Source organism: Leucoraja erinacea, chromosome 22 (assembly GCF_028641065.1).
Source record: "Leucoraja erinacea ecotype New England chromosome 22, Leri_hhj_1, whole genome shotgun sequence".
Taxonomy (NCBI): domain Eukaryota; kingdom Metazoa; phylum Chordata; class Chondrichthyes; order Rajiformes; family Rajidae; genus Leucoraja; species Leucoraja erinaceus.
Window position 1 is genome coordinate 10014797 of NC_073398.1, and position 24628 is coordinate 10039424.

The 24628-nt window shown below is 46.2% G+C and overlaps 1 protein-coding gene across 3 annotated transcripts in view; it reads right to left on the reverse strand.

Annotated features, from left to right (window-relative positions):
* LOC129707706 (non-muscle caldesmon-like) overlaps positions 1–24628 on the reverse strand; it is a 175540-nt gene that overhangs the window by 74764 nt on the left and 76148 nt on the right. For 2 of the 3 annotated variants that reach the window (XM_055652929.1, XM_055652927.1), the window contains exon 3: positions 16829–16934. In XM_055652929.1, the coding sequence (XP_055508904.1) occupies positions 16829–16905 (77 nt within the window). In that variant the 5' untranslated portion in view covers positions 16906–16934. Of the gene's footprint in view, positions 1–16828; positions 16935–18411; positions 18769–24628 lie in introns of those variants that run through there. The other variant, XM_055652928.1, reaches the window with a different exon arrangement.

Here is a 24628-nt window from a genome sequence, read left to right on the forward strand (position 1 = left end):
CTTTCGGCCCACCGAGGCCACACCGGCCAGCGATCCCTGAACATCAACATTATCCTACACTAGGTACAATTTTAACATTTATACAAGCCAATTAACCTACAAACCTATACGTCATTGGAGTGTGGAAGGAAACCGAAGCTCTCGGAGAAAACCCATGGGGAGAACGTACAAATTCTGTACAGACAGGACCCGTATTCAGGATCAAACCCGGGTCTCTGGCGCTGTAAGGCAGCAACTCTACCACTGCCCTTTACATTGGGGTTGGGAAGTTTGAAGTGATTCAGAAACGCTGTGGGAACACAAAGTGCTGGAAACTCAGCGGTTCAGGCAGCATCCGTGGAGCACTTGGACAGAGAGATGTTTTGGGTCGGGACCCTTCTCCATGTGGGTGGTTGATGGGGTTTACAGAATTAGGGGTTGGAGAGTGAGATCAGTGGGCGGTTCAGAAGTCCGATGTAACGGAGGTTTATAATGGAACGTCTGGCTTGGGATGTCCCGAGTGTCCAACGGCCTGCGATCCATAGAACAATGTGAACTAATATCCAGGGCTGTACATCTCTCACAGATGGCATTCGAAGGGCATCAAATGCAGAAAGTGCATGAGATACACAGGGGCAAATTAGGACTGGGAGAGATCCCCCTGACATCCCTCAGGCACTGCAACTTTGTGACATGCAGCACTAAAGACATGCATCATGTGGTCACATCTTGAGGCCATTGACCAACTTGGAACTTGTGCAGGTTTTGTCACGAGCATTAATCAGAAAGAAGAAGTAGCAACTGAGCCAGATCGACTGTGGACTTATTTTCTAGTGTCCCTTTCACAGAGGAGCAGTGTATTTTGGGAGATACAAGGAACTGCAGATGCTGGAATCTTAAGCAAAACACAAAGTGCTGATGGAGCTCAGCAGGTCAGACAGCATCTCTGGAGGGAATGGACAGACTACGTTTTGGGTCAGAACCCTTCTTCTGACTGAGTCTGGTGATGTTTTGCCTTTTGACCCTACTTCAGAGGAAGGTGATCACTAGAATCTCCTCAAAGTTGTGGGGATCGTGGGGAAAATGAGACTGAATCAGTCTGCAGAAGGGTTAGATGAGAGAAAAAGATCAGGTAAGTGCACAGTCTCTTGCCCAGAGTAGGGGAATCAGAGGACAAAGGTTAAAGGTGAGAGGGGAAAGATTTAATAGGAACCTAAGGGGCAACTTTTTCACACAAAGGGTGGTGGATGCATGGAAAGGGCCGCCGGAGGTAGTTGAGGCAAGTACTGTTGCAAGTTTAAGAAACATTTAGGCAAGTACATGGATTGGATAGGTTTAGAGGAATGTGGGCAAAATGCAGGCAGGTGGGGCAAGTGTAGGTGGGACATGTTGGTCGGCATGTGCAAGATGGGCTGAAGGGTCTGTTTCCACGCCGTATGACTCCAAAGGGCCTGTCCCATGGGCATGCGACTCCATGCAGCAAGCACGACCTACAAGGCTTGTCCCACCAGCATGCGCCTGCATGTGGCAAGCGCGACCAAACCCGAAGCGGGGGCCGCGCGGAGGTCGAATGAGTGACGTGAAGTGCGAGCGAAGTCCGTGGGAAGTTCGCAAGTGACGTACAGCGTCGAGGCGGCTGCGGGCCGGCGGGCCGTTGCTGCGCAGAATTTTTCAACAGTGTCAGTTTTTTCGGAGCCCCGCGCGATGTCAGGATCAGCTCCGCACAACTCCATACGGCTCCGGCGATCGAAGTGGGACCGGCCCCGTGAGGCCGTACGGCTCAAGCGACCACATTAGGTCGCGCTTGCCGCATGGAGTAGCATGCCCGTGGGGCAGGCCCTTAAGGGTCTCGACCTGAAATGTCGCCAGCCATTTCTTTCACAGGTGCTGCCTGACTCACTGAGTTCCTCCAGCACTTTGTGTTTTGGGTAATCAGAGCTGGGGACCAGTATTCAAATACAGGCTGTGTTTTTCATCCATCATTAAGTGTGTGAGTGTGTGAGCCACACGTCCATTGCCTTGGCTGCTTTACAGGGAACCCCTGGCTCCCTCTCCTGTGTCTTGAAGTTCTGCTGACTGTGCTGAAGCATAAAATTCACCCTAATGAAAAGGAGAAATGGCAAGCATGCGATCGAAAATCAAAAACGTGTTGAACAATCAGAATGGACAAATGCTGGAGTGGACAAATGCTGGAGTAATCTCAGCGGAGAGGTGTCAGGCAGCATCTCTGGAAAACAAAAGAGAGGCACTGAAGAAGCATTTTCCATCTAATGCAAAGTGGTCGAATTCAGGCTGCAGTGAGCCTTCTAAAAAAAATATTCCACAGAGTGCAAAAATGGCAAGCTGCCATCTGGGATTATTAGTATCACATGAAGAACATAAATCACGAGAAGTAAATAAATCTTGATATGGTTTTCATACAATATTAATAAGGTACATTTTCCGGTGCAGTTGCCAAGGCAGTGGGGCCTTGGAGCGGCATTCATGGTGCCTGGTGATATTGAACTGGGCTGATCCCGAGAATACTTTTCCCCAGGATGAAATATCCAATATATCGTTTTAAATTCAGGGGCAAATTTAAAAGATGTGCAAAAATGGCAAGCTGCCATCTGGCCAGCATTGCATTAGTTTTATTATTTTTTTGTCACTGTGTAGTTTTTGTTATTTTAAGAAACTTTTTGAATCACGCACTGAACCCGACCTTTTCTCGTCGGGTATCGGTTTCGAGGAGCGGCCTCCAACAGGAAGAGACCGGGGACTCAGGTACACTCACCTCACCGTCGCGGAGCTGGCCGGTCCGGAGCGGTGGAGGAGCGTTGCCAAGGTGCTGTGGGGCTGCTGCTGGAGTCGGGGGGCTCCATTCAGGTCTGTGGACGACTGCGCCGAGCCCACGGCTCCCTGGGGGGGACACCGCTTTTCGGGCTTCTGCGGCGGCGGCAACTCCCCGCAGTTGCGGGGTCGAAGAGCTCCTTTGACACCGCTGCCCCGCGCGGCTGGAATGGCCGCGGACTCTGCGAGCGCACACCGGGAGCTCTAACACCAAGACCCGGTGTGCGACCTCGCACCACCCGGCATGGCTTTAATGGCCACGGGACAATCGCCATCGCCAGCCGGGGGCTATGACTTTGACTCTGACATCGGGGGGGGGGGAGAGTGCAGTGGAGAGATACGTTTATTTGGCCTCCATCACAGTTATGTGATGGATGTTTATGTTAAGTGTAATTGTGTTGTGTCTGGGGTCTATTTGTGTGTTATGTATGGCTGCAGAAACGGCATTTCGTTTGGACCTCCAGGGGTCCAAATGACAAATAAATTGATTCTGATTCTGATTCTGATTCTGATTTTTTTACACAGATGGTGGGTGCCTGGAACGCACTGCCAGGTGTGGTGGTGGAGGCAGATATGATAGTGGCATTTGGAGATGTTGGGAATGGAGGAATATGGATTACGCACAGGTAGATATGAGATGGTCTTGGAATCATGTTCGACACAGACATTGTACAGTGTTTATGTGCTGTACTGTATATTTGGTTCGATGTATGTTCTATATACACTGGCATCATCCCCCAACTCTTTCTCAAGCTGCATTGGGCTGTGTCCTGCAACAAGCCAGGCTTTTTGATAGGCACATGGATATGCGCGGAGTGGGGAGATTGATTCTATGCAGGCAGATAAGAGTTGGTCTTGGCATCACGTTTAGCGCAGACACTGTGGGCCTACGAGCCTGTTCCTATGCTGTACTCTTCTATGTTTTAGGTTTAACTTTAGAGATGCAGCACGGAAACAGGCCCTTCGGCCCACTGAGTCCGTTCTGACTGGCGATCCTCGTACACTAGCACTTTCCTGCACACCAGCGACAATTTACAATCTTTATCGAGTCCAATTAACCTACAAACCTGTGCGACTTTGGAGTGTGGGAGGAAACTGGAGAAAACCAGGCAGTCACAGGGAGAACGTACAAATTCTGTACAGACAGCACACGTAGACAGGATTGAACCTGGGTATCTGACAGTGTAGGCAGCAACTCTACCACTGTGCCATCGTGCCACCCCTTGTTCTATGTTCACCATTTCACAATTCACCTTCATTAACCATTTAGGACATGTTTTCAGCACAGGTGATGTGTGCAGCCAATGCAGGAGAGGGGGAGAGAGGAATTACTGCTCACAACCAGGAGGGCTATTTAAATATCCTACATATGTTGAAGATTGATTATACAGAATCTAAAGGCCCATCACTATATTCAGGCAAAACACAAAATGGTGGCACAGTAGCACAGCTGGAAGAGCCACTGCCTTAGAGTTGCTGCCTTACAGCGCTGGAGACACGGGTTGATGGACAGCATGGACCTGATGGGCTGAAGGGCCAATCTCAGTGCTGTGGCTCTGATGGCTGCAAGAATCCACATGGAGCTGTGTCTTACAGTTTCCAGCCATATCTGATGTGAAGTTCCAAGGCTGGAGACAGTTGCTTTAATCTCATCACCATCAATCCATTGTTCTCTGCAACCAAGACCAAGCATTCAATTGCCTCAAAGTAAAGGCTTTACAAATGCTGGTTGCTATGGAATGACACGATCTTCATAAGTTCAGGTTCAAAAGTGGTAGGAGCAGAATTAGGCCATTTGTCCCGTCAAGTCTACTCCGCCATTCAATCATGGCTAATCTATCTTCCCCTCAACCTCATTCCCCAATCTTGGCATATCTTGTACAAATGCTGCCTACAAGCAGGGAACAGCAGAGGTCTTCAACATTACTGCAACCCTGGGGTTTTATATTTTTGTTGTGTCTTTAGTTTTCAGACTGCTAGTCCACTTATGAGTGTTCATAGTCTTTCATAGACTACGTCTTTCATAGAACATAAAACAGTGCAGCACAAGAATAGGCCCTTCGCCCACAATGTCTGTGCCGAACATGATACCATGTTAGCTGGGTGAGATGGCACCATTCTTTGGTTGCAACAGTCGATAACAGAGAACTCGAAGGAAAAGTCTGAAATAAATATTCAGGCACTCTAAGCACATAAATTAAGACAAAATTCACACACAAATGTTCTCAATGCAGTTTGCAATGTTGACTTCCTGTCAGGACCTGCTTCCCATTATTCACTTCCTGTCGATTAATTAAGAACAAGGCACAACCCTGGTCAAAATCTCAGGAAACAGACCGTGCATCATTTGAAACATATTTACATACTTACCTGAACCTCTCATTCTTTTAGGTCTGGACATACACAATGCTATCAGCAAATTCATGGGCTGCAGAAAATAATGTGCCCAGTGCAAATGAATTTTCCCACTACAAATTAAAAGCTGCCTCTTAATTGGACAATAAAAGCCACTGAGTCCTGGAGTAACTCAGCAGGTTAGGAGGCATGACTGGAGAATATTGATAGGTGATGTTTCGGGTCGGGACTCTTCTTCAAACTCATTGGAAGCTGGAAGAGAGGTGTAGTACAAAGCTGAGCAAGTGATAGGTGGATACTGTTGAGGGTTTTTTTTGTTTGCTTGGCAGATGTTTGGACAAAGGCCAGAGATGAAAAGATGCGAGATAAGGATAGCAGAGGTTCAAATTGTGAAGCTAGAGGAAGGAATAAAGGGATGAGGGGACGGGACGGAGGGGAGAAACGGGTAAGAGTCCCGATGGAGAGAGGGGAGAGCGGAAGAAATGGGGAGGGTTCTTAAGAGGTTGGTTACCTAAAATTGGAGAGTTCAATGTTCATACCGTTGGGTTCTAAACAGCCCGTGGAATGCGAGGGCTGTTCCTCCAGCTTGTGTGTAGCCCCATTCTGGCAATGGAGGAGGCCCAGGATACAAATGTCAGTATGGGAATGAGGGGAGTTAAAATGGTCAGCATCCGGGAGATCCAGCAGGCCTTGGTAGACCGAGTGCAAGTGTACATGTGGCCTCACTCTGGCAGTGGAGGAGGCCCCGGACAGAATGATTGACGATGTTGATGCATTGAGTCATAGAGAGGTATGGCACAGAAACAGGCCCTTCTATCCATAGGGTCCATACTGACCATCATGTATGTATTTTCACACTAAATCTATCCCAATCCATTTTTTCTTTCTCATATTTACCGAAGATCTGGCAGGAGGCCAATCATCCCATTAAGTCCATGTTGGCTCCCAGCCCATCCCTGCACACTATCTATTTCTCTGCCACTTACCCTCGTTTTAATGCCCCTCAACTCCTCCAGTCCTATTCCCGCCCCCACCCACACCAAGGTCTCTGGAGCTGCGCAGCGGAATTAAAGGGATACGGGAAACTGCCCACTTAATAAACAAGCACATGGACATTTTCAGACATGCAGTCTATAGTCGCTGTGATCAGCATGAAATAACTAATCTTCGTCCCGCATTTCCTGTCACTTTGAGATTTTGCAAGATTGTTCCATTCCCTTTTTGCAGTTGAAGCAGTCACATAGAAGATAGAACACTACAGCACAGGAACAGGCCCATCAGCCCACAAGGCCTGTGACGAACATGGTGCCAAGTTAAACTAATCGCCTCTGCCTGCACGTGATACATATCCCTCCACTCCCTGCATATCCATGTGCCTATCCAAAAGCCTCTTAAACACAACTATCGTATCTGCCTCCACCACCACCCCTGGCAGCACGTTCCAGGCACCCACCATCCTCTGAATACAAAAAGTCGCCGTGAACATCTCTGAACAATAGTTGCCCTGAACACCTTAAAGCTATGTCCTCTAGCTTTTGATATTTCCACCCTGGGGAAAAAGGTTCTGACTGTCTACCCTATCTCTGTCTGGGGAAACTTACTTACTTACTTACTGCCTATTCTGCCTCCTGACATGTAGGGCAGCAACAAAGGTACTCCACTTCTGTTAATTCCTTCAGTTGCTGTTTCCGTAACATATTTGTTTTACGAGACAGGGTTGTTAGCCCTGTGCTCAACCTCCAACCTGGAGGACCAGTGGATCGCTCTTTGTCTCGCCTCTACCCTTCGACCTGTCCAGCATGGGAGACCCTAACAGGAGACGAATCTCCCGCTGGCATAGCTCTAGGGGTCACTGAGACATACAAGCTCCCCGACCACGACAAGGTTGCAATCCAATAGGGGAAAAAGGTTCTATTTATGCCTCTCATAAGTTTAAATACTTCTAAAAGGTCTTCCCCCAACTTTTGGCATTCCAGAGAAAAGATCCCAAGATTGTTCAACTAATTATCCTCATGCTAACCCGTTATGCTTCAGGCAATCCATGTCTGCCCGCAGAAGGCCCCGGTGGTGTTCCAGTGGTCCTGTGCAGAAAGAGGACATTTCCCTGGGAGTTTAAAGAATTTGTTGCGCTTTACTGATGCAACAGAGCAAAGTGTTGCAGAAATAAAGTATTCATTCAATGCAAAAATCTGGGCTGACAGTTTAGTGGGATATCTAGTTTAGAGACTGATATCCCCATGAAACGTGCAGTAGTCCCACTGGACTGCAGTGTGCCAAGGTTCGGATTTTCTAACCAAACAGACTTTCTATATCTCAAACGTTGCGGGAGCGAGCTGGAAAGAAAAGTGATGTTCTGACTGGGAAAAAGGGTATCTGAAGAATTTCCTATCATAAACATTATGTGCAGTTAAAAATATGCTCTCCAGAGATTATGACAAATACAAATACCAACCTACTATTTATATCTCGTTTTACACAGAACCTAATTGATTTTCCAACAAAGGACCTGTTTGAAACTAAAGGGTTTTTTTCATGGATTCCAGAACAAACATAATGGAAAATGAGGTGGGTTAGGTTACTGGCTACTAAATGTTACTTATTTAATGAGGCAGCTACTACTGTGAAGTCACCATGATTTCAAGAAAGGGTTGCTACTTTTAACCCTTTCCCCAATGAATCCTTTGAAGGTTTTGCCATTATTTAAAAACAAAAAAACAGCCTTCAGAATGGAGGCACAAAGAACTGTAGATGCATTGGGTATACAAGTTGCAGATGACACTAAAGTGGGTGGTATTGTAGATAGCAAAGTTGGTTGTCAAAATTGCAGCAGGATCTTGATCGGTTGGGCGTGTGGGGTGAGGACTGGTTGGTGGAGTTTAATTGAAATAAGTGAGAGTTGTTGCATTTTGGGAAGTCCTACCAGGGCAGGACCTTCACAGTGAATGGCAGGGCTCTGAGGAGTGTTGTGGAGCAGAGGGTTCTAGGAGAGCAGATACATTCTTGAAAGTGATAACACGGGTATGTAGGGTGGTCAAAAAGACTCTCTGCACAGTATTGAGTATAGATGTTGGGAGATCATGTTATTGTTGTACAAGACATTGGTGAGGCAGCATTTGGAGTATTGTGTTCACTTTTGGACTGCCTGTTAAAAGATGTTGTCAAGCTGGAAAGATGCTTAGCAGGGAAGATTTATGAGAATGTTCCCGGCACTTGTGGGCCTGAGAGGTTGTACAGGCTAAGACATTATTCCTTGGAGCGCAGGAGGATGAGGGGTGATGTTATAGAGGTGTATGAAATCATGAAGGGGATAGATAGGGTGAAAGTACAGTCTTTTAAGGTTTAAAAGGATATGGGCCAAATGCGGGCTGGTGGGACTAGTATAGATGGGCCATCTTGTTCAGCATGGGGAAGTTGGGCTGAAGGGCCTGTTGATGTTTCTGTATGACTAAGCTGGAATCCTGAGCAAAACACAAGATGCTGGAGGAACTCAGCAGGTCAGGCAGCATCTGTGAAGGGTGTAGACAGATGAGGTTTTGAGTCAGAACCCTTCTTCTAGCCTCCATAGTAGTAAGCAGTAAGTACAGGGGATGCCACAAGGATCAGGGTCCCACAACTGAATTCCCAGTATATTTCTATCTATTAAACTCTGAAAATATCAATTAAAACAACTGCAGATATTGCAAATCTAAATAAAAACAGAAAATGCCGAAAGTACAATAGTGCAGCTGGTGGAGCTGCTGCATCAGAGCTCAAATGACCCAGGTTCAATCCTGACCTCGGGTGCTGTCTGTGTGTGGAGTTTGCACGTTCTCCCTGTGACCACGTGGGTGTCCTCTCCCATCCCGAAGACGTGTGGATTTGTAGGTTAACTGACCCTCGATAAATTGGCCCTGATGTGTGTAGGTGGGTGGTGGAATCTGGGGTAGATGAAGGGAACGTGGAGAGAAATGGGACATGTGTAAGCTGGTTGCCGCAAGAGGCTGGTGTCCATACTCTCGGGCTTCATTAACAGCCAGCCTGAAGACTCGAAATATTTCACTCGGGCTTCCTGTCAGCAGGGGCTTAATTTTTGCAAGATATTTGTGTTGATGATATTTTGTCCCCGTCTTCCAATATACGTGTCCAAAGGAGACCCAACAACAGGCCATTTGATCCGTCTGATCTATGTTGTAAAACAAACACACAAAGTGCTAGAGTAACTCGGCGGGTCAGGCAGCATCTCTGGACGACATTTTGCGTTGGGACCTTTCTTCAGACCGATTGTAGGGGTGGGTGGGAGGAGAAAGCTGTAAGAGAGGAGAGGCAGAAAATATCTCCTGCCACCCCTCTTGAATTGAGTCTATTGGTAAAGGAAAGAAAAAATAACCAGAAATAAAAATAGAATGAGGTTTGCTGACCCGTCACCAGCATATTGTTCAGTTTCTCCCCCCGCCCCCCTTATCTGGCTTCCCGTGAAACGCCTTTGTGTTATTCTTCATAACTCTTCCGCGTGCCTGTGTTTCCATGGCCAAATCCTGCCAAAGTTGAAGATACGGAGACACAAGGAACTGCAGATGCTGGAATCTTGAGCAACATACAAAGTGCTGGAGGAACTCAGCGGGCCAGGCAGCATCTGTGAAGGGAATGGACAGACGACCTCTCGGGTTGGGACCCTTCTTCACGTTGATTGTAGTGAGGGGGGGGGGGCTAAAGCTAGAAAAGAGAGAGGTGGGGGGGGGGGGGAACAAAGCCTGCTGCAGTTCTTTCATGCACAATGATAGGTGGATGCAGGTGAAGGGGTGGTTGGGGGGGGGGGGGGGGGGGGAGTAAACGGGCGGAGTAAAATGACCAAGGGTGGTGAAAAGGAGATAAAAGGTTGTCAGGCAAGGGGAGAGGAGGAGGAGTGAAATGTAAAGGCAGAGGGAGGGGTGTGGATGGAAGTGAGCAGGGAGGGGTGGGATGAAGGGGTGGGATCACAGGTGAAATGGATATCTGGTGAGGGAGGGGGTGGCATGGGATAGAGTGGGGGAATGGGGGTGGATCTCCAGGATTCTTATGTTGCCAAAAATGTAGCCATTGCTTGGTTAGTGTCATCGGATTTAGTTAGATTGTCTCCATTTGCTCCACCCCTACCACAGTGGTATTCCAGGGGGGGAGAATTATCCAAGTTCATGCGTTTGAAAGAACATGGCTTACGGAGAGACACAGTAGATAGGGACGACAGTCAGAACCTTTTCCTCAGGGTGGAACTGTTCAAGAACTAGAGGCCAGAGCTATAAGGTGAGAGAGGCAACGTTTTATGGAGATGTGCGGGGCAATTTCTTGGGGACAAGAGAGCGGTGGGGACCTGGGACCTGGGACACGCTGCCAGGGATGGCGGTGGTGGAGGCAGATACAATAGTGGTGTTTGAGAGTTTTTTTGCAGGGAATAGAGGGACATGGATCATGTTCAGGCAGATGAGATCAGTTTAACTTGACATCTTGTTTGGCACAAACATTATGGGCTGAAGGGCTCGTTCCTGTGCTGTACTGTTCTATGTTCTATAGTCTATGTTTTATGACATCAAACGTGTTAGGCTGCAGGAGAGATGTTCTATAGCAACCTATAAATACCTTCTCACCCGTGTTTGCAGATAGCACTGAACAGCACTTAGTTCCGCACATGTCTGGAGTGTATAATTGTCGTATGCACCGACAACGGAGCAATAAAACTCTTACTGCAGCTGAACATGCTGGTAAATGCAGTAGTACTCAGATAAATATATAGTAGTTAAAGATACTATCAATTAATAACTGCAATACTAGATAACCACGATAGTGCAAAAACAAAGTTTGTAGAGCAACCAAAGACCTAGACTAGAGTCAAAGTCATAGTGTGGAAACAAGCCCTTCAGCCCAACTTGCCCACACTGGCCAACAAACCCAATCTACACTCGTCCCACCTGCCTGTGTGTGGCCCATTTCCCTCTAAACCTTTCCCATCCATGTATGTCTAAATGTTTCTTAAACGTTGCGATAGTACCTGCCTCAGCTAGCTCCTCCAGCAGCTCGTTCCACTCACACACCACCCTTTGTGTAAAAAAGTTATCGTTCAGGTTCCTCTTAAATCTTTCCCCCCATCACCTTAAACCTGTGACCTCTGGTTCTTGATTTGCCTACTGTAGATCGGCTATTGCATGCTCGCCAATCATAGTGCTTGTTAGCAGTAGCCCGCCTAGTGCATGCTTTATAATATTAATAACTCGCTTACGTCAGGCAGTAGATGCAGCAGCTCAGAGATGTAACGTACTGCAGATCCAATGCTGTAAGTGTTTAATAAAGTTGTGTTGTGTCTTTACGTGTGTTTGCGTCTCGCAGTTACATGGTGTCATAAGTGGGATGTGAACCAACGCCTCCAATTGCATTTACCCAATCTACTCCTCTCATGGTCTTATACACCTCTATAAGATCACCCCTCATGCTCTTGTACTACAATAAATAAAGTCCTAGCCTGATGAACCTCTCCCTATAGCTCAGGCCCTCGAGTCCTGGCAACATCCTCGTAAATCGTCTCAGCACTTTCCAGCTTAACAACATATTTCCTATAACAGGGTGACCAAAACTAACAGCACACCCCAAATGTGGTCTAACCAATGCCATTTACAAGGAGGGCCTGTTCCTGCTACATGGAAGCTGACTTTCATGTTGTGCAGTGTTGAAGAGCCTAATATTTGTTGGGAAGATGCTGTTCTTGAACTTGGTGGTCATGGCTGATGGGCTCCGGTATTGTCTAACATAAACAAAGACACCAGTTCCAAAAGTGAGATAGAGTCCAGACCCAATGTCAGCATAAATACGTCAACTTTAAAAATCTTTCCAATGAACTCTAAATATGGGATGTGCTTTTTGGATGGGAATATAAAATAACGTGATCACCAAACATCTTAATACCCTGAACTAACATCGCTCTCTTACAAAAAGCTTAGAGCATAGAACAGTACAGCACAAGAACAGGCCATGCCAAACATAATGCCAAGTTAAACTAACCTCCTTTGCCTACACAAAAATCCTTAGCCCTCCATATCCATGTACCTATCCAAAAGCCTCTCAAGTGCCACTGTTGTTCTTGCCCCCACCATACACCTTAGCAGCGTGTTCCAGGCACCCACCACCCTCTGTGTGAAAAAAAAACTAGCCCCACACATCTCCTTTAAACTTTACCCCTCTCTTCTTAAAGTTATGCCCTCTAGTCTTTGTTATTGCCACCCTGGGGGGGAAGGTTCTGACTGTCTATCATATTATGCCTCTCATAAATCTTGTAAACATCCATCGTCTTCCCTCAGCCTCCAACACTCCAGAGAAACAACTTGAGGACTTGAGGACCTAAGCTACAGGCAGGCCAGGGCTTTATTCCTTGGAGCACAGGGGGATGAGATGTGATCTTATAGAGGTGTACAGGCAGGGTGATATCACAGAATCCTTTACTCAAGGTGGGGACTCAAAACCCAGAGGGTTTAGGTTTGTGAGATGGGCAACTTTTAATAGGAAGTCGAGGGGCAGAGGGTGGTGGGCATTTGGAACGTGTTGCCAGAGGAGGTAGTTGAAGCAGGTACAATAACAGCATGTAAAAGTCACTTGGAAGGGTACATGGATTGGAAAGGTTCATAGGGATATGGGTAAAGGTGCGCAAATGGGACCAGGGTAGATGGGACATCTTAGTCGGCATGGGCAAGTTGGGCCGAAGGTTCTTTTTCTGTGCTGTATGACTAGGACTCTGTCCAAACCCAGGGGCACTGGGATTCTCCGAGCTGACGATTACACAGTCCAGGTGAATTCCTGGTACATGAAATAATTTAAAAAAACAGGTTTGTGCCGGAAACAATAAGCATCAAATCCAAGGCAGAAAAGCCTGGAAATCTTTGTTGTGGAGATGGAGCAAGAGAGGGGAGGAACAGGGAGAGAACGCTGTGTGCTTGTCGAACCAAAAATGACCTACACAAAGATTCAGGTCCAGGCGGAGGAGATTAGTTTATCTTGGCATCATGATCAACAGAGTCTTTGTGGGCTGTTGGGCCAGTTCCTGCACTGTGCTGTTCTGTGTTCCATGTTCCATGTACTATCTAGATGGCATCAAGTTGGGAAAAGGGGAAGTACAACGGGATCAGGGGGTCCTTGTACATCAGTCTATGAAAGTAAGCATGCAGGTACAGCAGGCAGTGAAGAAAGCGAATGGCACGTTGGCCTTTATAACACGAGGAATCAAATATAGGAGCAAAGAGTTCTGCAGTTGTACAGAGCCCTAGTGAGACCACACCTGGAGTATTGTGTACAGTTTTGGTCCCCTAATTTGAGGAAGGACATTCTTGCTATTGAGGGAGTGCAGCGTAGGTTTACAAGGTTAATTCCCGGAATGGTGGGACTGTCATATGCTGAGAGAATGGCGCAGCTGGACTTGTACACTCTGGAGTTTAGAAGGATGAGAGGGTATCTCATTGAAACATATAAGATTGTTAAGGGTTTGGACACGCTAGAGGCAGGAAACATGTTCCCGATGTTGGGGGAGTCCAGAACCAGGGGCCACAGTTTAAGAATAAGGAGTAAGCCATTTAGAACGGAGACGAGGAAACACTTTTTCTCACAGAGAGTGGTGAGTGTGGAATTCTCTGCCTCAGAGGGCAGTGGAGGCGGGTTCTCTGTATACTTTCAAGAGAGAGCTAGATAGGGCTCTTAAAATAGCGGAGTCAGGAGATATGGGGAGAAGGCAGGAACGGGGTACTGATTGGGGATGATCAGCCATGATCACATTGAATGGCGGTGCTGGCTCGAAGGGCCGAATGGCCTACTCCTGCACCTATTGTCTATTGTCCATGTGGGACAGGTGGGGGGGGGAATAGGAAGAGATGCCTTAACAAATGGTTTGCCGGCTGACAAAGGACAAACAGAAGAATGCGGGATCTTTGTTTTGCACCAGAACTTTCTCTAGCAATTCAACGAAGGATTAGTGGATAGCACCAGTCATGAACAGATGCTCGCAGATGTGGAGTGGAAACAGCTGCTACAGTGACGCCAGGCCCATGGGTGAAGGGGTTTTCCCCATTCAACTATCCAGCAGAGGGGATGACCGACCTAACATCTGGATGCTCCTCAAAATGGTGCACCTGTCGGCGATCGGAATGGGACATGGGGCGAGGAGCCTCGTAGTGGCCCGCTAGTTCACAAACAACACGTCTGGGATGCATTAGCAGGGGCGAGACCATAAGGAGGTGAAGCCCTTGTGTAAGAATCTCCATCCCTTTTCATTTTTACATTCCTGCAATAAACACTTCCAGATACAAATTACAACAACATTTGCCCTTTAATTTGGTATCTGCTCTGCTGCACGGTGCCCAACGTGTTAATGGAACATACAAATTCACTTGAGGTTACATTAAATTGCAGCTCCGTCTGCTTAGATATGTATAAAAGATCTCCTGACAATATGATGATGTGAAGCATCTAATGTGGAGCCCAGCGACTGCATGGAAACATATGCAAGTCCAGATGCTAGCATGTTCCTCTTTCAACCAATGCCATCAAACAGCAGATGTTCTCATCAGGACTCCCACTTGCTAATCGTGGAACCTTCCCCATCACTAATTGGCTTGCTCATTGCCCAGCTTTAAGAGTTTAGGGTTGACCTTTCAGAGATACAGCGTGGAAACAGGCTGGCAAGATGGCAAAAGGAACTGGTCTTCACTGGAAAAGTGGGGATGTCCGTGGATAATGGGTTGATGCTGTAATCCCAATGGGAATCTCCTGGTCATCTAAGGGGAGAACATCTCAAATACATCCTCCAAGGGTCCACACTCTTCATTCTTGACCAGTACGGGTGTCAGGGGTTACGGGGAGACAACAAGAGAATGGGGTTGAGAGGGAACGGTAGATCAGCTAAGATTGAATGGCGGAGTAGGCTTGATGAGCTGAATGGCCTAATTCTGCTCCTATAACATGAACTTATGAACATTAACCATCGATCACCCATTCACACTAGTTCTATGTCATTCCACTTCCTCATCCACTCCCACCACATTGGCCAATTAACCAACAAACCTAAAGGTCTTTGGGATGTGGGGGGAAACCGGAGCACCTGGAGGAAACCTACATGGTCCCAGGAAGAAAGTGCAAACTCCACGAATGCAGCACTCTAGGTCAGGGTCGAACCCCGGTCTTTGGCGCTGTGAGGCAGCAGCCCTACCAGCTGTGCCACTGTGCCACCCACAATACCATTATGAGATTTCTCACCCCATGTTACCTTAGTTTGGGATGTCCTGAGATGGTGAGATAAGTTGCACAAATTGAGCATTTGTTATTGGCAGCCAGTAATATCCCTGGGTCATCTTGCAGTGGGATGGAATGACCAAAGTAAGGTAACGAATTGTATGGGACAGTTACTTTATTGGAATCTTCTACAACTTGACTCGTTTGCACAAATGCTTCGTTTGCAAACAACTAAAGGCTTTTTGTTGTGTGTTGAGAATTTTTAGTGCTATTTTGAACATAGGATCTCTGCAAATGATGGGAAGAGGAATTGGATTTCTCTGGAAAAGTGGGAAAGTCTATAGACAATAGGCTGATGCTGTACTTCCAATGAAAATCTCCGGATGGGAGGACATCTCAGATACATCCTCCGAGTGCGTGTTCCCACAATTATCCTTCCAAGTGGTGAGAATGGTAAAAGCCAATGAGGGCAAAGTATAAATAGGTCAATGCAATATCGAAAACAGATGCAAGCCATCAGTTCTGAGCTTTGAAGAGAGATTCAAGCATTTCATGGTACAAAATTAAACGTGAAAGGGAGGATTTATCCGTCCAACCAAACTAGGACATTTTCTTTCAACAGCTGCTGGTCTTTCGATCGTGTTCTGCTTCATGTCTTCCCCCAGCTGAGAGCTTCCACTCTGCCTGATGCTTGCATATAGTCACTGCTTTCCAAACCAATGAACAGCACAATGCCCCATCTCTATATTGCTGAGCACGGCAGTATGGCCACGCCAAACGTCAGAATGTGCACTGAATGTTCTTTCCAGAACTAACATCCTTTTGTCTCCTTTGCCACGTACTTGACCCACGTATACTCATGCCATACCCACCAACACCTGTATCCACCTGTCCTGTGATGCTGCCTGACCCGCTGAGTTAATCCAGCTTTTTGTGTCTATCTTTGGTTTAAACCAGCATCTGCAGTTCCTTCCTCCACCCATCACTCGTCAGGTTTTGTCCCACCTCCACCTCTCCTCTCCAGCTTTCGTCCCCACTACTCCACCAGCCTGCACTTCAGTTTAGTTTATTATTGTCACGTGTACCGAGGTACAGTGAAAAGTTGGTGGAAAGACTATACATGATTACAATCACACCGATCACGGTGTACTGATCCAGGGTAAAGGGGTTAACGTTTTGTGCAAGATAAAGTCCAGTAAAATCCAATTAAAGATAGATTGAAGGACTCCATTGAGGTGGGTGGTGGATCAGGATCGCTCAGCAGTTGGTTATTTCACATTCCAAGTGTAAGTGATGGGACTGCACTTCAAACACACCCAGAAGAGGAGAGACACATGTGACCATTGTTCATCCTGTGAATTCAATCACACTGACCTCCACACCTGTGCTCCTAGTAACAAACTCTGTCGCGCAACCTGCCCCAGTGTTGGTGTTGAATACACAGCATTACCTTTCCACCTCTCGTCGCATGTCCTCGCGCTTTTTCCTGCGTTCCTCCCTGCGACGCTCAAACTCATCCATATCCATGGCTAACGGGCAAGTGTCTTGATAAAAATCTGGAAACAACGAGGTTCATGATCAGAACACTGTCTAAATATCAGACCGCTGTATACATATCAACAAGATCAGGTGAACACACACATACCAGAGTGTTTACCATATCAGGCATGCAATGGAACAACAGATTTTCATTTAGCTTGGTGAATCAGGGTTAATTAGAACTGCAGATAGACTCAAAGTGCAGGAGTAACTCAGCAGGTCAGGCAGCAGCTCTGAAGAAATGGAATCTGTGACGTTTCGGGTCGAGACCTTTCTTCAGACTGGGACTCGGGGGACAGAACTTTCAGTCTGAAGAAGGACCTCGACCCAAAACGTCACCCATCCAGAGATGCTGCCTGACCCGCTGAGCTACTCCAGCACTTTGTGTCTATCTTTGGTGTAAATCAGCAACTGCAGATATTCTTCCCATTATTACTAGTATTATAACTGCTCGTGTTTCTAGGCACCATATACAGAGATTAAATTGATTAAGAAAGGTATACCAAGGACCTTATTTAAACACTGATTTCTGAGGATTGATGCTGAATAGTGATTAGGGTCTTTAGCGATACAGCATGGAAACAGGCCCTTCAGCCCACCGCATCCACTCCAACCAACGATCACCCTTTCACACTAGTGCTGTGTTATCCAACTTTCCCATCCACTTCCTATGCACCGGGGGCAATTTACAGAGAGCCAATTAACCTCCAAACCCACACGTCTTTGGCATCCTGGAGGAGACCCATGCGGTCACAGAGAGATCCTGCAAACTCCACACAGAGAGCACCCGAGGTCAGGATCGAACGGGTGTCTCTGGTGCTATGAGCTCTACCAGTTGTGCCATTGTGCTGCCCAAATACTCCAACTGGTGATAATCTAGTTTTAGATGTAATAATGAAAACAGCAGAACGACAGTCTGTAAATATAAAGCAGTGGTTTTGACAGTTAAAGTTCAGGTTTCGATTTTGATTTATTAGTGTCACATGTACCGACGTACAGTGAAAAGCTTTGTTTTGCATGCGATCCAAACAAATCAGATAATACTATACATAATTACTACCAAGTCAAACTCAAGAACCACAGCCTAGAGCAAAGGGGAAGATACAGAGTGCAGAATCTAGTTCTCAGCATTGCAGCGCATCAGTTCCAGAGACAAAGTCCAAAGTCCGCAATGGGGCAGAGGTGAATCGGACAGTACCCTAGCTTATAGAAGGACCGTTCAGAAGCCTGATAACAGAAGGAAAGATTTTACTGAGTGAACATTTCAAATAGAAACTGGATTGTTGTTTGTGGTAATAAGGATGGAAATTGATCGGATGGTCAAATATCCCATGTTATTTTATCATCAGACTCAAGAGCAAAGTGGAAAATACAGAATCTAATTCTCTTCAAATATTCAGCTGTTTCGGCCAAGCTAATCTGCGTTTTGTAAATCGTTTGAATGAAAACTCTTGTCTAACATGCAAGAATCATTTTTGTAAAAATCTGCCTTACCAGTAACGAATGTTTCCAGTTGAATAAGCTAATGAGAAGTAGAAGAAAGAACAGGCAGAATCACTTGGACCACCCAGAAATCTGGCTGCTTCATTCCTTCCGTGAATTAGCAGGAAAGAAAAATCTGCCCAGTCCCTGCGGTTTAATCAAACCGTACCTTTTCCTGATATCTATTAACCCACTAAGTAGTGCTGTCTGGTGATGATCACTTCAGACAATGTTCTGGCCCCATGAGACGGCCCATTTTCATACAGTGGATTCCACGGAGCAGGCATGTAGGAGAGGCTGCTCCCTCTTTCTGCCCCAGTCTTGTTTACAGAGCTGTCAGTGGTTAGCAAGACTCTGAAGGGAATCTGGCATTGAAGGCCGACGCTCAGATTGTTTCCTGTGCTGCGCTGGAGGCCTCCACTTCCTCTCCAGTCCCAGCTCTGGCTGCTCGGCGAGGACTGAGAGCTTTCTCTAACCCGAGGCAGGGAGGGGCTGCCCAGCACTGTGTCGTGTGCTGGTAGACACAAAATGTTGGAGTAACTCAGCGGAACAGGCAGCATCTCTGGAGAGAAGGGGTGGGTGACTTTTCGGGTCAGTCTGAAGAAGGGTCTCGACCCGAAATGTCACCCGTTCCTTCTCTCCAGAGATGCTGCCTGTCCCGCTGAGTTACTCCAACATTTTGTGTCTATAGCCAGCATCTGCGGTTCTTTCCTACACACTGTGTTGTGTGCTGCTGGATTCACAGCCACGCCAGTCAGTTGTTCCTCTCGTCAGGGGAATGAAGGTGGTTGCAATAAAAACATAACACGGGGGAAAAGTTCCCCTGCGGTCTGAAGAAGGGTCCCGACCCAAACCGTCACCTCTTCTTTTTCTCCAGAGATGCTGCCTGGCCCACTGAGTTACTCCAGCATTTTGTGTCTACCTTCAGTACAAAACCCAGCATCTGCAGCACCTTCCTACACATGTACGTCACCTAGTTTTGTTTTGTTTATTAATGTCACGTGTAAAAGTGAAAAGCTTTTTGTTGCATGCTATCCAGTCAGTGAAAAGTCTATATATGATTACAATCGAGCTGTCCACAGTGTGCAGATACAGGATTAAGGGGATAATGTTTAGTGCAAGATAATGCACAGTAGAACCCAATTAAAGATAGGTCTCCAATGAGGTAGGTGGAAGGTCAGGACCACACTCTAGTGGGTGAGAGGATGGTTCAGTTGCCTGATAACAGCTGGGAAGAAACTGTTCCAGAATCTGAAGGATTAATTTTTTTAATTAGGCATGAAACATAGACCAGTACGGCATAGGAACAGGCCCTTTGGTCACAATGTCCATACGTAACATGATTCAACATGACCAACTAATCTCATATGCCTGTGTGTGATCCATGCTCATTATTACACACCCCTTACTGCCTATGATGTCGTGATGACAAGTCACCTTCTTGAACTGCCACAGGCCAGGTGAAGATAGTGCTGTAGTGTTTAGTTTAATTTAGTTTAGTTTAGAGATACAGTGTGGAAATAGACCCTTCGGCCCACCGAGTCCGTGTCAACTCTCCCGTCTTGTTAGTTAGTTCATATTTTACCCCTCTTACTCGGTTATAGCGGAGAATTGGCAATAACGGATACCATCCTCCCCACCCCCATTGTGGACCGTCATAATGAGGGTTATGTGGGAATGGACAGGCGATGTTTCGGGTCAGGCCCATCAGTCTGATGAAGGGTCCCGACCCAAAACATCACCTATTCCTTCTCTCCAGAGATGCTGCCTGTCCGGCTGAGTTACTCCAGCATTTTGTGTCTATCTTGAGAGTTATCCATCTATTTATCTATACTTTTACTAAAACTCTCATCTTGACTGCTTCTCGTCTGCGTTGTATTTAAATTTGCACAAAAACGTTCCCCCATAGCACTACGATTTTTCGCCATTCTCACCATTCTCCTCTGCCGCTGGTCAAATAAGTTTTGTTCCGATCGGTGAAATAGTACAAAAGTCATGAAGGTTTAAATATCGTAAAAACTGCCCCTTCCGGAACCCACTGTCAATAATGGCGTCGAGGAGAATAAAAAACTGAAGGGGCAGAGTGTGTTGAGCAGCTTGCAGAGAGTCAGCGACCTGCGGAGAGTGAGCAGCGTGCGGTCTGCTTCTGCGGCGACCAGCACGACCAGCCGGAAGCTGCTGAGTTGAATCGGAAGCCTCTGAGTGAAGCCGGAGTGGGACCGGGATCCGCTGCGTGAGGCCGAAAGCTGAAGGTGCGGGCTGGGCAGAGTGCGAGCTGCGTCTGCTGCGACCACCCCCTCCTCCCCACACCGCCCTTCCCCCTCCCCCCAGGGGGGACCAGGCCTCCCGTGTGACTAGGACCCATTGGGTCCCACTTAGTCTAGTATATTACTATTTACAAATGAGAAGCAAAACATCTTTTAACGAGTGAAATTTTTATTTTGTCCGTCTAGCTGTTATGACTGTATAGATGTATAGACGTTATGAAGAAAGAATTGGCTTTCATATAGTGTTTCTCACATCCATTTTAGGTTGCCCTACTGTAGTAATTACTGTATTCCAGGAAACAAAGCACTGCTAGTTCTCAGGAACAGCAATATGAATACGGTGAGATCAGAAGCTTCAGTAATTGTAGCTAAGGTCATCTGTGCAAGGCGAAGGGCTTGGTTTAAAGGCAGCACCTCTGACAGTGCAGCTCACCACGACTGAGTCTTTGGCTCCTTGTAGAACTTATAACCATATAACCATATAACAATTACAGCACGGAAACAGGCCATCTCGACCCTTCTAGTCCGTGCCGAACACATAATCTCCCCTAGTCCCATATACCTGCGCTCAGACCATAACCCTCCATTCCCTTCCCATCCATATAACTATCCAATTTATTTTTAAATGATAAAAACGAACCTGCCTCCACCACCTTCACTGGAAGCTCATTCCACACAGCTACCACTCTCTCCGTAAAGAAGTTCCCCCTCATGTTACCCCTAAACTTCAGTCCCTTAATTCTCATGTCATGTCCCCTTGTTTGAATCTTCCCTACTCTCAGTGGGAAAAGCTTTTCCACGTCAACTCTGTCTATCCCTCTCATCATTTTAAAAACCTCTATCAAGTCCCCCCTTAACCTTCTGCGCTCCAAAGAATAAAGCCCTAACTTGACTCCAAAAGGAGTAACTTGACTCCAAAACCCAACTCTAACTCGAAACATTTTATAAAGACTCAAGGAACTGCAGACTTTGGAATCTTGAGCAAAACATTGAGTTCCTCTAGCACTTTGCATTTTTTCCTCAAGATTCCAGCGTCTGCAGTTCCTTGTGTCCTCACAAAAGAATCTCCTGCCTGAGACGGATTTTGGATTCGATTTCCACAAAGCGTCAGGCAGCATCCGTGGAGGACATGGACGGATGACGTTTCTGGTCAGGACCCTTCCTCAGAATGATAGATAGCTCTCAAGACAGACACAAAATGCTGGAGTAACTCAATGGGTCAGGCAGCTGTGGAATTCTCTGCCTCAAAGGGCAGTGGAGGCCAGTTCGCTGGATACTTTCAAGAGAGAGCTAGATAGGGCTCTTGAAGATATCGGAGTCAGGCGATATGGGGAGGAACTGGGTACTGATTGTGGATGATCAACTATGATCACATTGAATGGCGGTGCTGGCTTGAAATGCCAAATAGTCTACTCCTGCACCTATTGTCTATTGTCTATCTCCGGAGAGAAGGGATAGGTGATGTTTTGGGTTCTTTCTTCAGACTGATGGTCCTGACCAGAAACATCCCCTGTCCATTCCCACTACAAATGCTGCCTGAACCGCTGAACTACTCTAGCAACAGGGAGGTCAAAGTCCTTTTACAACATCCAATTCAGACTCCACGACTGCAGTGTTGTTATTGTGAGAAAGTGATAAAATAGGACCTGCGCCACATTCATGTTCTCTGTGTTCTTTCATCTTGTCCAACATATCAGGGAATCAATAAAAGATTTGCCACACAGCCATAAAAAGTACTCCCACGTTGAAATTCTGAGAAATCATTAAGGAGCTAAAGTGGCAATTGCATTCATTCTACACCTTCATAATACCTGGCCGGCTTTATGTTGACACCAGGAGTGAAGATCCACAGACTGGAACAAGTTGCATCCAAAGTGCAGGCATGTTCACAACCATAAAAATTAAACAGGAGGTATCAGCTTTTAAATATAAATCTGACAGAAGTAGTGGGAGAGTCTAGAACTAGAGGTCATAGCCTCAGAATTAAAGGATGTTCTTTTAGGAAGGAGATGAGGAGACATTTCTTAAGCAGAGGGTGGTGAATCTGTGGAATTCTTTGCCACAAAAGGCTGTGGAGGCCAAGTCAGTTGATATTTTTAAGGCAGAGATAGATAGATTCTTGAATAGTATAGGTGTCAGAAGTTATGGGGAGAAGGCAGGAGAATGGGGTTAGAAGGGAGAGATTGACCAGCCATGAATGAATGGCGCAGACTTGGTGGGCTGAATGGCCTAATTCTACTCCTAGTCCTCATGACATGACCTTAAGGAGGTAATATTAAGAGAGGCGTAGATATGGTAGACAATCACAATCTTTTTCACAGAGAGGGAATGTCAAAGACTAGAGGGCATAGTTTGGAGGCGAGAGGGGCAAAGGAGGTGGGCCTGTTTCTGCGCTCTAGAATGCATCTATGTAGAGTAATTGAGTCATACAGTGAAGAAACAGGCCCTTCGGCCCAACGTGCCCATGTTGGATTTTACTATAGAGGCATCAATTTATACAGCGTAGAAACAGGTCCTTCGGCCCAACTTGCCTACGCCGACCAACATGCCCCATCTACATTAATCAAACCTGCCTGCTTCTAAACCTCTCCTATCCCTGCACCTGTCCAAATATGTTTTTAAATATTGTGATAATATCTGCCTCGTCTACTTCCTCCAGCAGCTTGTTCCATATATCTAACACCCTTTATGTAAAAAAAGTTGTCCCTCAGATACCTATTGAATGTTTCCCACCTCATCTTAAACCTTTCCTCTAGTTTTCGATTCCCCTACTCTGGGTAAAAGACTGTGCATTCACCCTATCTATTCCTCTCCATGATATTATACACCTCTATAAGACCACCCCTCATCCTCCTGCACTCCATGGAATAAAGTACTAGCCTGCCCAGCCTCTCCCTATAGTTCAGAAGTTCTGGTCCTTGCAACGTCCTTGTAAATTTTCGCTGCACTTGTTTCAGCTTAATAACATCTTCCTATAGCAGGGTGATCAAAACTGAACACAATAATCAAAGTGCAGTCTTACCAATGCTGTGTAAAACTTTCACGTAACGTCCCAACTTTCACCCTGATTATTGAAGACATTCTTGGAAAAGACTTAATCTAACGGAGCCTGAAAAGATTGTAATGCTCACTGGAACACACATCAAAGCATTCAAGAATTACACCCTCTAAAGACTGTTTTGCACAAATTATTTTTAAAAGTAAGAATTTCTTTTTTACAGAAGGGGATTCTGTCAAATATGAAGCACAGTTACAATCGTAAGATTTAAAAAAAAAGCAATTTCCACTTTAGATAGCAATCTCCCATAAATATTAATATAATTATATTGGTATTAAAGGGACACAAAGTGCTGGAATAACTCAACGAGTCAGGCAGCATCTCTGGGGAACGTGGATGGGTGACGTTTCGGGTCCTTTTTGCATGGGTCATCCTTTTTCTCCAGAGATGTTGTCTGACCCGCTGATTTAATCCAGCACTTTGTGTCCACCTTTTGATAGTTACTTCAGCACTTTGCAAAGAACGTTGAATGCACCATTGAGCAATTACCTCCAATGTTGAACCGAAAATCAGCTTTCATATCTGGGTTTGGGCGAAGCATTGCCACAGACACTAGGATGAAGAGACAATGTGGGCAGGAGAACCAATAACCCAGTGCTGATGCACATATTTAACCCAATCCTCATATTTTCTGCCAAAGGTATAACATTTTTAAACTAAACTCTTGAGTTTCCCATCATGTATCAAATAACATTTCAAATCCACAGCTGTGCAAATTTCTGTAAACTTGGCTCAAGTTTAGCACTGATCCCAAACACTGAACTTTTGTACTGTACTTCACTGCGAAATCCAGCTTTTTAAAAAGTAATGGCTCCACTGGGAGAATGGGTATCATAAACATATTATGTCATTCTCAGTTAAAAGTTGGTGTAGCCAACCTTACCTTAACTGACTTTCGCAAGAT